A 17,293-nucleotide genomic window follows, 5' to 3' on the forward strand; every position below is an offset into this window, starting at 1 on the left:
GTATATAGATTGCTTCAGTTTTTGTACAATATACTATTTTTATGGAATAGAAAGGAAAACTCATTCTATTAATATTAGTTAATATTTCTTTCCTTATTTGTTTATTGACAATTGTTCTTTGAGCAATGAAACAAAAACATATTTTATGTCAAGTTTTGCAGTGACCTGCTGGATGCATGAATATTAACTACACTAAAAATATATTATATATATGAAATTTGACTGATATTAAATTCATGGTAATTGATATAGCATTAATCAACTTTTAATATATTGTCTTTTATATTTGCATCAGCATATTAGAATAGTAGTTATCAGAATTTCTGTATCAGAAAAAAAAAAGTTTTATTACTAGTTTTTCATCACCATAAGCAAGACATTTCTGAAAGAAATTCTGAACATAATTTCTGTGAATTTTTTTTTTAATCGATTTCTTGTGCTTAAATTAATAATTTCAGTATTTTGGCATCTTTAGGAAAGCAGAGAAAGTAGAGTTAACAGCTGGAAAGCCTTCAAAGCAGGAGCTAAAAGTAAGAAGCTGAAAGAGTTTCGGCCTCCTAAACACAAAGCAGAGTCAAGATGAAATTATCCTTGTCATCAGTAACTTTGCTGTATGTATAAGCTTTAGGACTGAGTTTCAGAATATGTGAAGATTGTCTTCACTAATAATATTTGTATTAGGAAACAGTTCTTGCACCGATGGATCTTTTTGATGCTGCTAACTACTTCAGGAACTAAAGTATGGGCAAAGTAACTGCCCACATTTATCATTAGGTGATAAATGCTGTGAGAAAGAAAGAAAATCAGTTGATCTGCTGTATTTTTAAAGTTTCTAATATGTTTAATGTAATAAAGAATTTATTCAATATGACAAGCACCTTGATTTAGGACTTAATATATACAGCATAAAAACGATAGTACTTCAGTATGCATTATGATTTTTGACCATTTTAAATGATACATTTAACTACTTGTACTGTTTTACAGGTTATTTCATTGTTTGTCAGGAAAGTACATTTTTTTAGTTTATATAAAACATCGTGTATGAAGCTTCCTAATTATTCTAATGAATGTTTTATTTCTAAAAGATTTTCCAAAAGTGATAGGTAAAATATAACTTCATGCAACATGATTTTTTAAATTAAGTTAATTGTTCTAAATCCATTTCTACTCTAGTTTAGAAGTCTAAGTTTCTTCTTCAGATCTGCAAGAACTTGTTTTCTGTACATACAAAAGGAAATGTTTGATTTTATGACAAATAAAAGACTGTGCGATCTTGGTTTATTTTTATTTTGAATTGTAGTTATAATTAAACAGATATCTAAAACTGAACACTTTCCAGTTAAATCTTTAAAAAAAATCGAAATGATAGATTTTTCACTTACTTTACTGGCTTCTTGCAAGATACTTTTTTGCATATGACAGTGCTGACTTCTTTTTTTTTTATTGTACTGTGATCCTCATTATTTCTGATGTACATTTGGATATATATATACACGACTTGAAAAATTCTGTTCTGGTTAACCAGTTGGCCAAAAATCTCACTTGTCAGGTGTTAACCTGGGTATATTCTATCATAGCTGCTTACTGTATTATAGTCATATATTTATTCCTGGATCTGGTGAATTTATAAGCTATTGTTAATGCTATAGCTAATTTATAAGCCCTGTATAACTACCAGTGGCAAGGTAAACATGTTAACAATTTAATGTGTTTATCAGCTGTGAAGAAAACATATATTTAATGTGTGATACAGGTCTTTTTTTTTTTTATTAATGATACTATTTTTGCTACATTTTCACTTCTAACAATCACTTTTGTGGAAAAAAATCAACTTCTCTCTGCCGCTATAAACAAATGTTGAAACCACATGGTTTCATAAAGCTCTTCTCTATTGAAAATCCTTAATCTTATATATAACAACATTAGTTCACTTCTGAATTCTGATTGGCCTCTAAAACTTTGCCAGAATATATATAGGTCTCAACTCAGAATATATATGTCTGTTAAGCCAGTCGGTTGGCTGAGTGGTTAGCATATCTGCTCTCCAGCCAAGAGGCTGCGGGTTCAAATCCCACGTAGGCGGCATGGATGTTTGTGATTGTCCACTCTCTCAATATGGACTGGGTCACCACGGAAGTAGTAGACTCAAATCTCCTGCAATGGGAGAGGCCTTCACCCTGCAGTGGGTAGAAATATAGGCTGAAAATTTAAATCTGTTAATGCCCTTTGCCTTTTATTTTCCAAGGGAAGTTGTTGATGCCATTTAGCTCTAACTATTTGAACTAATGAGCAACTATCTTCTGCCCTTATTCATGGGCCAGCTGTTCTGTGATTGGCTATCAGTGATCTTAATTGACCCAGGGAGGAGAGTATGGCACACAACTGCCACCATCTTTTGGTCCATAGCCCTGAACATTATTATCTGAAATGGTGTTTGGGTTTACAGGATGAAAAACCTGAGTTTCAGGGAGAAAAACCCTGCTTGCCCATGCATGAGAGGGGAAAAGGTTTAAAAAAAGGTTCATCTGGTTGGTGACTAGAATTAAACTTGGAACACCCTTTCTTTAGTGCAGACAAGCACTTTGGATGCATTCACACTTCTACAGGACAAATATGTCATAGGCACATGTTAATTCCTATATCTGGTCAGTTTATAAACTTTTGTTTATGCTGTGGCTAATTTTAATCGTGTGTAACTACCAGTGTTGAAGCAAACATGTTAACTACTTATATTAGTGTGGCAACAGAAAACAATCAAAAAAACGTCTAGGTTAGAATCATAATAAAGAAATATTTTAGGAAAATAAATGCTCTTTCTCAAATTTTCAAAATCCACTGTTAACAGTCAAATCCTGCATATTCCATCACTGGGTAAGAAATTAGCTAATTAATGCTGTACACTGGGTATCTATTTGATGTTTCCATTTTGCAATCAAGTTTCATGGCACAACTGAGCTCTCTAAAGATAAAACTGGTGCATGCATATCCTGTCATCTCATTTGTCATATTCCATTATGACAAAATGTCATAATGGTTTATCACCAGAATACCAAGTGGTTATTCCAGTGATAATCAACAACAGGCATTTCTAATGATCAACATTTCCCAATAAATGCAAGTAGGGTTAAGCATTCAAAAAACTGACATAAAACAGAATCAGCATTACTTAAATAAAACTGACAATTAAACTGAAACTCTTCTGATATTTTTACTCGTGAACTAAAACTTTTCATTTATCACAGACAAGCAGATGAGGTCATTTTTCGAGTCTTGTATGTTTCATTTCTTTTCTGCTTTGCTGACAAAATGGTAATTTTTTTGTTTCTTTTAAGCTATCTATAGAGTTATGCTGTGAACAACTGTAAACCAGCTATTCTGTGATTGAGCAATGCCAGCAACAATAATGTAGAGATTCTTTAAGAGACCGTGATCATCAATATGCGTATAAAAAAAATGATTTAATAAAATAATTTGATCCTCTTCTTTTGTGTCATGTATGCTTTGTAAAAGAGGGAGAAAAAAAAACATAGACAAAGAAAAACCAAATAATCAGATATTAGTTGTTACTTTGTGTATAATTTTTGTATTTTAATTTCCTCTTCTCCGACTTAACTTTATTTGGTATCTCTGCCATCAAACAGTCTTATTTGAGTATATTTTAATATGTAGCTTTTCTCATTGACGGTGTGTATGACACTAAAAAAACATCATTTTTTGTGCTTCTAGTTTCCAACTAGAAGAACTTTTTTCCTGTCCTACAACTGGAATGTCCATAGAACTCTTAATATTTTAGACAACACAAGTCAGGTGTCATTAAGATTACTAGACTACTCCTCTGGGATAAGACATAAGATTTATTTTTTTTTTTGTGTGTGTGTGTGGGGGGGGTAATTTTTATCTAACAAAAAAAAATACATCATAATACTTTACACATGACTGTAACAGTGTTAGATGATTTGCATATAATCATAAATTAGAGATGCCAAGAAATTATTATTCTTGGTTTCATCCTTTAAGTGTAAGCAAACAAAGTTTTCACCCGGAGTAACTTCACGACTGGGCTACTCGTATATGGAAGCCAATGACTTAACATCACTTGCCTGAATATAATTTCTTGGCATCTTTAATTTATAGTATAACCAAGTGGAAAAACTTTCAACATGTAACTCTAATCCAGTGTATTTTAGTAATAAGGTATGACTTCTGCATTACTTTAACTTTGATATCATTTCTGGATCTGGCTTGCATTGATGAGAACTCATTAAAAAGTCTGGGTTGTGGCCCTTCCCATAATCCTTCCTTGTCTGTAAGGATATGTGTTGCAATTTGGGATACTAAGGCAACTGATGTGAAGTCATTAGCTTCTATATACAAGTAGCCCAATTGTGAAGTTACTTCATGTGCAAACTTTGTTTGCTTACAGTTTGATGAAACCAAGAATATAATTTCTTGGCATTTTTCATTTATAGTATAATCTAGTGAAAAAACTTTCAACATGCATTTAACATACATGCAACATCTTATTTTGTTATAGATCCTTTCTCCCTCAGAAATTTTATAATTATTGTTTAGATTGGATTGGATTGAATTGAATTATTGTATCGGTTTAAGTGCTGTGAATTTAATTTTTTATTTGTGGTTAAAATTTTGTTGATATAAGTTTCAAAAGTTGATAAATTGTTGGATGTCATTTGATTGACGGAATAAAAACAAGTAGGTTTTACAATATTGGTAAGTTAGAAATTTTTAAGCAAACTTTTTTTTTCACTACTGTCATTAGTTACTTTTTAAGCAGTATTAAGATAACATATTTCATGGAACATTTATTCCATGATGAAACATCTCATTTGTGTTAAAAAAAAAAAATAAAATTATAAATTTTGCATATTTAATTATTACACATGTTGTACATACTTGCCAGCTTTTCTAGTTTGTACTTTTTTTTTTTCCCCTTTTTGAAGGCTTTGAGGTCTTACTATTAAATAAGTATCAGTAAATCTTGCTTCTTTTATTAAAATTGCAGAACAATTTCAGTTAAATATGAAGGAATATGATGCAATGCTTTGTCACAGATAAATAAGGGTTGGCAAGTAATTCTATCACTACGTGATGCACTCGGGAAATAAGATTCTGAGGAACGTAAAGGTTAATAGGTGACTAAGAAAGTTATTCACCATGACAGTTTATGCTAGCAATAGACTGACTTTTCTTCCTCAGAAATTTTGATTATTATTTAGATTGGATTAGATCGAATTATTGTATCAGTTTGACTTCCATAGAAATATGGAAGGCAAACCAATACAGTAACATAACTATACCCCCCCCCCCCCCAAAAAAAAATAGTAATTGTTGCATCAGATGTAATGTTAGTTATTTTGTGAATTTATAATCTCATGTTTAACAGTGTTGTGAATTTCATTTTTTATTTGTGGTTAAAATTTTGTTGATATAAGATTTAAAAGTTGATATATTGTTGGATGTCATTTGGACTGATGGAATAAAAACAAGTAGGTTTTACAATATTGGTAAGCTTCGAAATTTTTAAGCAAACTTTTTTTTTCACTACTGTCCATAGTTACTTTTTAAGCAGTATTAAGATAACATATTTCTTGGAACATTTATTCCATAATAAAACATCTCATTTGTGTTATATAAATTTTGCATATTTAATTATTACACATATTGTACATACTTGCCAGCTCTCCTAGTTTTTACCTTTTTTTTCCCCCTTTTTAAAGGCTTTGAGGTCTTACTATTAATTCTCAGTAAAACTTGCTTCTTTTAAGTAAAATTGCAGAACAGTTGGTTCACCATGACAGTTTATGCTAGCAATGGGCTGGCTTTTCTGGTCCATAGGCCAGATATTATGTTCAAAGGTGGCCCCTGTTCAGATTATTTTATTTTTCATATAAACTAGTTGCATATGTGCATGTCAAACTAGAGAATAATTCTATAAACTTGTACAGAATTGCATTCTAGTTTCACATAGTAGGATATATTATTTGCAGAAATGCATAAAACTTATTTTTGTTACAAACACAACTGTACTTGTGTGTCCACTTAGCTGATTGTATGTGACATGCTTTCACACTACCTATTCTCATCATGCTTCAAGCTTCTCTAGCTTAATGCGATGAGTATAAGAATATTAATTATTTTTATGTAAAAACACATCTATTGTAATAATATAATGTTAATGCCCATATACATAAATATGCTTTTCTGCCAATTTTTATGGTTTAAAAAAAATCAAAATAATAGAATGTTCTTTACAGCTCTCTTCATGCTCCACTCAGAGCTCTTGGGCACTGGGTTGTCCATGACTAGTTTATGGAAACACTTTATTCCTCCCTTTGCATATTGAAAGTTTCATAATCTGGCTGATGTCTATATAGATTTAAAAAAAAAAAATGCAGTTCTTGCATTAATTAGAAGTAAACACAAAACATGATTTTAATATATTAATATACTGCTACTTTATTTGCAAAATGAATGAAGATGGTTCCATTCATTAGTGCATTCACAGATTAATGTTTGAAAAATTAAAGTATATAACTTTTACATTACTGCTAATTCATGATTATACAAACTAATTATGTTTTCATCTATTCATAATATTGCTTGGAAGTGGAACATAGTATGCTGTTACCATATGTCTTGCTCAGCAGCAAACAGTGGCAACAGATATCATAAACATGGGTTACTTATATCATTTGAATACATTTTTCTGGATTGATGCCAGATTTGGTTAGTGAAATTTTACTCTTATCGTACTGATCATCTGCATAAGGTGGATTGAGGTCACCACGAACGATAGCTTTCCAGTGTAATCTATTAACAGCCAAATTATTTAAATTTTTGTGAGAGTTAAGACTACTTATACTCGATGCTTTCTACTCATTTTTCCTTCTAGGTGCTGCCAAAAGCCATAACCTGCAAGTCAACCAGAGGATATTAATAGTCTGAAGCGGTCTAGAATCCATCCAAAGAAAACATTAGCTAGTAAACTCTGTTTAGAAATACTGACTTAATTTTAGTTAGATCATTAAGTTCAGTAAGGATTTGACTAAAAAAAAAATTACCTTGAAAGTTTGGAAGTTATACTGTAACAGATGAGTGATTGTAAAATTTTGGAATAAGTGTTACATTTCTCATTCAAGTTTATAAAAGTATTCACCTTTACTGTTGAATTATCAATGATAATTTTGTCATTTAGCATTTAAATGTTAGTTATGGGTATCCGGGCAACAATTTCTTCAATTAAATTCAGATTGAAATTTTAAGAACATTCGTACAGTTCCAGGTACTGTTATAACATGAAGGCTGAAGATATTTATCAAAATTAATTCATAATGTAAATAAATCATTATACATTAATATACACTGGTATCCAACAGCCAAGGATGAATTACATTTTACCTGTATATGAAAAATTTTCAACTACAGCCAAATGCGGACATAAAATTTATTGCCAGCACACTAATGAATTTTATCATCATCATCAAATTCCTGCCATGTACCCTCAAGGGGTGTACAGGATATGATAGTACTACATGAAAAATCTACATCATTACCAACCTCCTATTTACAACTTTCCTCCAAATCAGTCTGTTACTTGTCAAGACTCCAACATTATCAGATCTTATATTTCTATCATCTTCTAAGGCACTTTGTACCATATCAATGCAGCTATATCTTGGTCTTCCTCTGGGTCGTTTTCCTGCCAACCTGGCTGAGGACACTTGTTTTGCTAATCTTTCCTTGCCCATTCTGTTTAAGTTACCATACCACCTGAGCTCTGCTAACGCATTCCTGGATGCTGACAATGTCAAGTTCTTTCCTAATATCCTCGTTTTGAATATGATATTGCCATTGATGCCATCTACTCACGCCTATAATCTTTCTCAGGACTCTCATATCTGCCATCTCTAGTCTTCAGTTAAGTGCTTTACTTCTGACCCAGCTCTCAGATCCAGTTAAAACTGGTTTGAACACAGTCTTGTATACAGCTAATTTAGTGTTCTGACTAATTTCTCTTTTATTCCATATGAATTTATTAAATTGACTTCCTGCCATACCACTTTGTTGATTCTGTTGTCTATTTCCATATTTAATCTACCATCCTCACTAAAAATCGTGCCTAAGTAGCTGAAATGTTTTACTTGTTTGTTCCACAGGTTCTCCATTCACAATCCAGTTGAAATTTTCAACGATTCTGCCTATTTTCATTGTCTTGGTCTTTTTAATGCTGACCTTCATACCATATCTATTACAACAGTTATTCAATTTAGTCAGGGAATCTTGCAAACTTGTAGCTGATTTATTTAGAAGTATAACATCGTCTGCATAAAACAAAGAGCTGACATTAATATCTCCAATTCTGATATCATGTGTAATACCACTTTCCTTCATAATGTGATCCATATAGATAATGAATAACAGAGGGGATAATATACATCGTTGTCTCACACCAGATTTAACATTAAACCATCTTCCTGTACTTCCTTCAATTCTAACTGCTGACTTATAACTCAAATACAGACTAAGTATTGCTTGATATAATGCCCCATTGACACCATATAACTGTAGCATATTGAATAGCTTCTCTCTTTGGACCTTGTCATATGCCTTTTCCAGATTGACAAAACTTAAATACAGATCTTTGTTATATTCCCATCATTTCCCGACTATATGTCGTAAAGTGAAGATCTGATCTTGACAGCCTGTATTTGGCCTGAATCCAGCTTGTTCTTCACCAAGCGTTTCTTCCACAATTCTTCTGAACTGTTTCTCAAGTATATTGGCATAAATCTTACTACGAACACTCAGTAGGGAAATACCTCTGTAATTGTCACGTTCAGTTTTATTTCCCTTTTTATATATGGGTACCATGAGAGCTCTATTCCGATCATCGGGAATTCGTCCCTCTGTCCACGCCTTCTGAACTATTGCAGTGCAGCCACTGTAAGACTTTTATACCACCATACTTCAGCATTTCTGGTCGAATATCATCTACTCCTGCTGCCTTTCCACATTTCATGCCTTCGATGGCTTTTTCTACTTCAAGGTACGGATATGTATTCCTGACTGTATGCCCGTTGAGTGTTTTTTTACCACTGTGCTATCACTGCTTGTTTCATTTAGTAATTTTTCGAAGTAATTACTCCATACTTGAAGGATATCTTTTTCTCCTGTTTTCATGTGACCTTTATCATCTCTAATTCCTTTTACAATACTCTTTCCTGCATTTCTCAGCTGCTTCAACAACCTCCAGAATATTTTGCCACCTTCTTGATATTTAATTTCTATATTCTTGCCAAAGTCTTCCCATGACTTTTATTTAGCTAATTTTACGCAGTGTTTAGCTTTCTTACATTTGTCTCTGTATACTCTAAGAGCACAAACTGACTTATTTACTGGAACTTTTGATATGCTTTCTTCTTTTCCTTCACTGCCTCTTTTACTTCCTATGTCCACCATGGAGTTCTGATTTTTCTATCCTTACACACACAACCTCATCACATGCCTCTCTGGCTGAATCGATCAGGATTTTCTTCAAGATTTGCCACTGAATCTCCAAAGTTTGGTTCCTGTTCTCAAATGCTTTCATTTTTTTTTTCAATAATCTGTGTATTTTAGTCTACAGTTCACATCTGAGAGCTGCTCAACTTTTATTCGCTTTAAAACTTTCTTACGTTATTCTTTTCAATATAAAATTCAATTTTATCGTGCTCAATACTAAATAGTGATCGCTTCCAATTTCAAATCCTCTGTACACTCTGGTGTCCTGCACCAGGGAGAAAACATCACTATCAACAATAACATAATCAATGAGACTTTTCTTATTCCTTGCCTCTTCTCTCCATGTGAATTTGTGCACATTTTTATGTTGGAACATGGTTAGTAATAATCAGTCCATGTCCTGAGCAGAAATCCAACAGATATTTGCCATTATTATTAGCTTTGCTCTTTTCTCCAAATTTTGGAGAATTAAGATTTAAATGTTAGATCTTTAATATCAATTGTGCTATGTAATTTTTGTCACCGAAATGAAGCTGTATGTTCTTTATTAATTTTATAAATAAAATTATTCTCTGAAGTTTTTTAAAATCTTGGAAACGGCTATCTGCAATAAGGTTCCTAATTTCTTGGATGTATTTAATTCTGTCGAAATAGGCATTAGTACAACTATTTATTTATGCTACCATGTTTGGAAAAGAAGACAAATTTCGACACAATTTAATTCATTTAGTTTGGTTAACATGTCAAAAATGCTAAATCTAATAACCAAATATTACCTTCCAACCACTTGTAATCGCCACCCTTTACAACAAAAATTACTTTACTTAATATCACAAATTGGCCTCCACTAAACCACCTGACATCAGCATGCACAAGCAACTCGAAATGTCCTTCGTTATCACTTTCTTCGACTTGCAGCCTGAAAAGCCTCTTTGCACTTTTGTTGAAACTGAATTTGAATCTTCAAAGCTATACCATAATTTCTTTCATGTTTAATATTTTAGTATGAAAATGGTGTATAATATAATAATCACATAAAAAGTAGCAGTCTTTATTGCTTTTACTCAGCACACAAAAAAGAAAAAAGTGCGACAATGTATCACAGCCAGTGATTAATTGGTAATTACTAATCTTCTAAATAAGTAACTGAAGTACTTTAATAAAGGTTTTAAAACTGCCATATAAATCTTTAACTTCTTGTTCTTCCTATCAACAGAATTATCTTAATTCTTCCTTAACATAAACTCTTCAAAAAAACATTCTAATAAAATATCAGTCAGGATACACCAACTCCGTCAGTAGATTAACCAACTGATTTGAAAATAGCTGGCAATCCTTGATGTCTTGCAATAATTGCTTTTTTAAATTAAAAGCCATTTCGTCCCGCTATTGTACTGCGAGATAACTATGTTGTTGATGGTAGAAACTATTTCTAACTTATGTTTAATGTAGCAAAACCAGAATCAGCCACTTCTGAAAATGCTTTTTTGAAAATTGCATCATCACTAAACAGTTCTTATTTTTAGTAAGAACATGACATACTCGGAAGAAAGCAACTATATTCCCCTTTGACTTGGATGTTTCTTGAATAAAAACTGATTGTTGAGCAGAAAGGTTTTGTTTCAGTTCTTTAGCTTTCTGCAAATCACTGTTTAGTGGACAGTTAATTTCTTACGTGTAGTTCCAGATTTTGTTTCTTTGGTAACGCAATACTAAAACTACAAATTAAACATTTACTTTTATAATAATAAAAAAAAATTGCAGTAATCTTGCTCCATTATCCATGATAGTGATATGTTTTTTTTTTGTGAGGCTATGAAGATCAGATCTTCACTTTAAGACAAATAGTCGGGAAATGATAGGAATATAACAAAGATCTGTATTTAAGTTTTGTCGATCTGCAAAAGGCATATGACAAGGTGCCAAGAGAGAAGCTATTCAATACGCTACAGTTATATGGAGTCAATGGGGCATTATATCAAGCAATACGTAGTCTTTATTTGAGTTGCAAGTCAGCAGTTAGAATTGAAGGAAGTACAGGAAGATGGTTTAATGTTAAATCTGGTGTGAGACAACGATGTACATTATCCCCTCTGTTATTCATTATCTATATGGATCACATTATGATGGAAAGTGGTATTAAACACGATATCAGAATTAGAGATGTTAATGTCAGCTCTTTGCTTTATGCAGACAATGTTATACTTCTAAAAAAATCAGCTGCAAGTTTGCAAGATTCTCTGACTATATTGAATAACTTGTAATAGATATGGTATGAAGGTCATCATTAAAAAGACAATGAAAATAGGTAGAACTGTTGAAAATGTCAACTGTGTTGTAAATGGGGAACCTGTGGAACAAGTAAAACATTTCAGCTACTTAGGCTCGATTTTTACTGAAGATGGTAAATTAAATATGGAAATAGACAACAGAATCAACAAAGCTGGTATGGTAGGAAGTGAATTGAATAAATTCATATGGAATAAGAGAGAAATTAGTCGGAACACTAAATTAGCTGTATACAAGACAGTGTTCAAACCAGTTTTAACTTATGGATTTGAGAGCTGGGTCAGAAGTAAAACACTTGACTAAAGACTAGAGACCATAGATATGAGAGTCCTGAGAAAGATTATAGGCATGAACAGATGGCATCAATGGCAATATCATATAAAAACGAGGATATTAGGAAAGAACTTGATATTGTCAGCATCCAGGAATGCGTTAGCAGAGCTAATCTCAGGTGGTATGGTCACTTAAATAGATTGGGCGAGGAAAGATTAGCAAAACAAGTGTTCTCTGCCAGGTTGGCAGGAAAACTACCTAGAGGAAGACCAAGATATAGTGGATGGATACGGTACAAGATCTGATAAAGTTGGAGTCTTGAGAAGTAACAGACTGATTTGGAGGAAAATTGTAGATGTAGATAGGAAGTTAGTAATGATGTAAATTTTTCATGTAGTTGTATCATATCCTGTACACTCCTTGAGGGTACATGTCAGGAATTTGATAATGATGATGAACATCCAACATTAATTCAAAGGTGAATGTTGTAAAAATTATGAAAGTTTTGTAGATTTGACCAAATAACTTACGAGAATGCAATTCTTGGCATAGGAGTTGACTTAGCTTGTACTACTTAAAAGAACATGACAGGTAACCAAGCATTCACATATTAACCTTTTAATAGTGCAATTGATAAGATTTCGGTAGCCTGACAGCTGTTTCGAACTGGAAAAGCTCTGGTCAAATCAAATTTACGAGACTCGTAGTTCCTATATATATTCGGATTGAAATAATGTTTGATCTTTAATAGTTACTATTTCTATGTAATTTACATCTCCCGAAGTGAAGTCGTACGGTCCTTTATTAATTATTTTTACGCACTGACTGAGAATTCACTTAGGAAAAATGCATTTGTCTCACATTGGCTTTCTTTAGTACTGAACGAGAGTTTTTTGCTTTCTTAAGGTTTGTTCCTGGTCTCTGAAGAGAACCAGTTATCAACACCAGTGGCGGCTCGTGGCTTGAAATCGTGGGGGTACTGCAACTTTCGAAATATACATGCACACTGTAAGTACAGTGTATACGTGTTTGGATAAAATATCAAAATTATGGTAAAAATTAAACATGAAAAAATTTTTTATTATCGATAAAATATACAGTTTGGTATAATTCAAAATTACTTAAAAATTCTGAGGTCAATAACCCTAATAATGTTTTAAAATAAAAACTATAACAAATGTTGTGTCTTTAATTGTAATGTTTAATATTTAAAGAGACTGAGTAAACACGATAAGCACTACGAACACTCTACTACTGGCGCAAACTGCATATAAACAACAGTGGAACTGCGCGACAGACAGTGCCGCATTACGCTGATAGCACGCATCTCACTATGACGTGCATTATGCTTGTGCTCGTAGCAATATGACACTGGTAAACAGTGCTGCTAGCGTCTTTCGCCCTCCTAAGTGCTACAAGATGGATTTTTATTATTTTTTATACAAAATAGGAGAATTGTATAGGATTGTTGATGATAAAATTAAATATTACAAGCATATATTAATAAATACATATGAAGAAAAATTGGGGGTGCTGCAGTTCCGCAGTGCCTATGCACGAGCCTCCCATCAACACTCCAAGAGAGTAAAACCGTCGCCTGTGCGGATTATTTAATCTGCATCTTCAGAGATAATAGTTCTGTCAGCACATTCTTTAATATACTCCATTAGTTCGGAGAAAGTAGCGAACTTGAGGCCAATCGTAATAAAAACCAAAGGACATCATCGGACTATGGATAACTGCCAGCTTACCATTGGGTTTAATCCTAAGGACATCCCATAAATATCCTAGGAGTGCCATTACTTGAAGCCGTTTGACAACAAAAGACCGTCAGTGTTGCCCGGTCTTCAAAAAGAGCGGTTTGTCTTGACGAGCAAAGGTTTGGCTCGGTAGCAGTACTTGCTTCTGGTTGTTCTAGGCTGAGGTTCGGGTCGTTGATCGCGCAGAAATTCTTAAGAGACCCAGTTTTGGAGCTACTTGAGAGATGACATTTTATGTCACTGACGAGTTTTTGGAATCGGCAATTTGAACAAATTGAATTGTCTGAATGCTTTTCCCTGGGATATGAGCTATACTGTGCTGTAGTAGAGTGAGCCTGTCACTGAGTAGTGAGTTAAATGACCCTTTGGGTCACTCATTGAGTTTAGAATGACCTGGGGATCGTCATTTTTTCGAGAACACCCTTTACTTATGCATTTGTGTCTGATGAGAGCTAACCAGTTCGAAACAGCTGTGAACGGTGCAATTTTCTTTCCTGGCCATAGGCGCCAAAATTCCTCACGACGTCTCTGGTGACCCATGTTCCAGCGACTACAGTCAGTCCTCCATATTTATTTACCTTTCTTCTTCTAGTAACATTTCCTTAAAATTCAAAGTTGTTGCTTTACAGCTTCAGCCAATTTTTCTTTCCTAACCAGGGGCAGCTCATGCATAGGAACTGCAACACCACCAATTTTTCTCTCTATATATAAATATATTTATTAATTTATTTATATTTGCTTGTAATATTTAATTTTATCAACAATCCTATAAAATTCTCTTATTTTCTAAAAAAAAAAAGTAATAAAAATCCATCTTGTAGCACTTAGGAGGGCGCTAGCAGCACTGTGTTTACCACAGTGTCATATTGCTACGCTCGCAAGCATATGCACATCATAGTGACATTCGAGCTATTAGCGTAATGTGGCACTGTCTGTCGCGCAGTTCCGCTATTGTTTATATGCAGTTTGCGCCAGTAGTAGAGTGTTCGTAGTGTATCGTGTTTACTCAATCTCTTTAAATATTTGGACATTACAATTAAAGACAACATTTATATTTTATTTTAGAACATTATTGGGTTATTGACAATTATGACCTCAGAATTTTAAGTAATTTTGAATTATACTAAACTATAATTTTATCGGTGATAAACAATATTTTTTCATGTTCATTTTTTTAAAAAAATTTTTACCATAATTTTGATATTTTATCCAAACACGTATACACTGTACTTACAGTGTGTATGTAGATTTCGAAAGTTGCAGCATCCCTACGATTTCAAGCTACGAGCCGCCACTCTTCCTAACTATACCAGTCATCTTCCTAGCTTGCTCCTTGTCCCCCTTCATGCTGCTCAGGGATACCCTCATCCATGGCATCTCTCTCAGAAGCTTCTGTATAATTCCATTATTCATGTTTCACTCCTACTTTATTTGTCCTAACGTCAGGAATACAATCTGACATTACTATAAGCGATTCTGCACCACGTCCTATGCTATGCGGAATTCTCTCCCCTTCAACTGATTAAACTACTGTATATTACCAATTTGTTTTCTAAATATATCAGTCCCGTGCTGTGTAATTCCATTGTTGCATGAAGCTTGTATCTGCCTAGCGCCTCCATATCAAAACCACACGAACACTCTCCACCTAGTGGCATCAGAAAAGTGCAACATATCTCCGTATTTGACTTACTAGTTATCGGAATATAATTGTACTCTATTGCAGATTGTATAACCCCATCGAAATGGCGTTTGCATCTGTAGTGCTAAGCTACCTGAAGAAAAACTTTTCTAAGTTCAATTCAAGTCAACTAGAGGAACTTTTTCTAAGCCTTTTCTTCGACTGGTTCCCGAGTTCGTCGCTCTCGTGCATGGGGAAGCAGGTTTTTCTTTGAAATTCGTCATCCTGTAAACTCAAGAAAATGGACTGTAGAACCCACACTATTTCACACGTTAATATACTGCTTTGGGGTTAGTGACTACAAGATGATGGCACATGTCTACCATCTTTTCGTCTAATGCCATTTATAATTAGTGATAATCTTGAACTGCTATTTCTAAGTGGCTAAAAAATTTTAGCCAGTTATTTTATTGATGTTACATGAAAAAATTTCATCTTGGAAAGCGGATATTGAAAAACGGTATAAATTGATGTTCCAAAAGCATGTCTGTGGACCAGAATAGTTTTGGGAAAAAACAGGATGGATGGGCACCCTAATAATGAGCAAATTTTTGAGTGTGTGCAAGATTATTTTTACGCCCTTCGGCCAAAAAAAATATTTTTTTTCCCGACCTTCGGTTTCATGTTTATAGGCCTGCATAGCTCAGTAGAGGTGGCGTTTGAACTCTACAGCGCTTGACCGTACGACGAAAGGCGTTCGAATCTAGTCGCCGACTAGATGAACTTTTTTCTAAGTCTTTTCCCGACCGGTTCCAGAGTTAGTCGATCTCTGGCACGGACTAGCGGGTTTTTCGTCCCATAAACTCAAGAAAATCGGCCGTCGAACTCACTATTTTCAGACATTAAAAATATTGTGTTACGGACCACCAGATGGTGGCACTTGCTAGCCGCCGCCTTCACTGCGTACCGATTAATTAGTGATATCCTTGGGCCAGCTATCTCTGATTGGCTACCAGTGGAGATTGAACTGCCCACTCAGTCTCCAAATGTTAGACGGCTAAAAACGCCTCGTGTACTCCCTATACGGGAACAAAAAAGGCGTTAGCTGATTATTTTTTATTTATTAATATATAAATTTTTTATATTAAAATATTAAATTACTAAATAAAAATTTCCGATTAATTTTGTTTTTTTAAATAAAAATTTATAAGAATCAAATTTTCTCAATGAAATTGGATCTAAATGTTTCTGCCCCAGGGATTATCAAAATAAAAATTATTTGGAACTTATATAATTAGAATAAAATATAATTATCTTCATATATATATATATGTATAAATTTAATATTTTTGAAATATATGAATATCCAATTTAATTAATTTTTTAATTTTTTCTGCCACAGTATAATTGTAACAAACCTTTGTAAGTTTTCTGCCCTTTTACTGTGTAGCTCAGTGGATGCGGCGTTTGCACACCACCGCGCTTGGCCGCACGAAGGAAGACTTGGTTTCGAGTCTAGTCGGCGACTAGAGGAAATTTTTCTAAGCCTTTTTTCGACCGGTTCCTGAGTTAGTCGATCTCTGGCACGGGCAAGCAGGTTTTTCCTCCCGGAAACTCGGGTTTTTCGTCCTGTAAACTCAAGAAAATCGACCGTTGAACCCACATTATTTCAGACATTAAATATATTGTGTTAGGGATCACGAGATGGCGGCACATTTGAGCCGTCTCTCTTCACTGCGTACCGCTTAATTAGTGATAGCTTTGGGCCATCTGTCTCTGATTGGGTACCAGTGGAGATTGAACTGCCCACTCAGTCTCCAAAAGT

The 17,293-nt window shown here is 33.8% G+C and overlaps 1 protein-coding gene across 2 annotated transcripts in view; it reads left to right on the plus strand.

Annotated features, from left to right (window-relative positions):
* Positions 1-7,193, plus strand: part of LOC150094195 (dnaJ homolog subfamily C member 8) — a 215,275-nt gene extending 208,082 nt beyond the window's left edge. Inside the window, exon 9 of one of the 2 annotated variants that reach the window (XM_090412443.1) lies at positions 6,917-7,193. In XM_090412443.1, coding sequence (XP_090268569.1) covers positions 6,917-6,961 — 45 coding nt within the window. In that variant the 3' untranslated portion in view covers positions 6,962-7,193. Of the gene's footprint in view, positions 1-475; positions 3,486-6,916 lie in introns of those variants that run through there. The other variant, XM_090412442.1, reaches the window with a different exon arrangement.
* The last annotated feature ends 10,100 nt before the right edge of the window (positions 7,194-17,293 follow it).

The sequence above is a fragment of the Typopeltis vanoorti genome, chromosome 22, assembly GCF_054136105.1.
Source record: "Typopeltis vanoorti isolate ZY-2024b chromosome 22, IOZ_Tvanoo_1.0, whole genome shotgun sequence".
In the NCBI taxonomy this organism is placed as follows: Eukaryota; Metazoa; Arthropoda; class Arachnida; order Uropygi; family Thelyphonidae; genus Typopeltis; species Typopeltis vanoorti.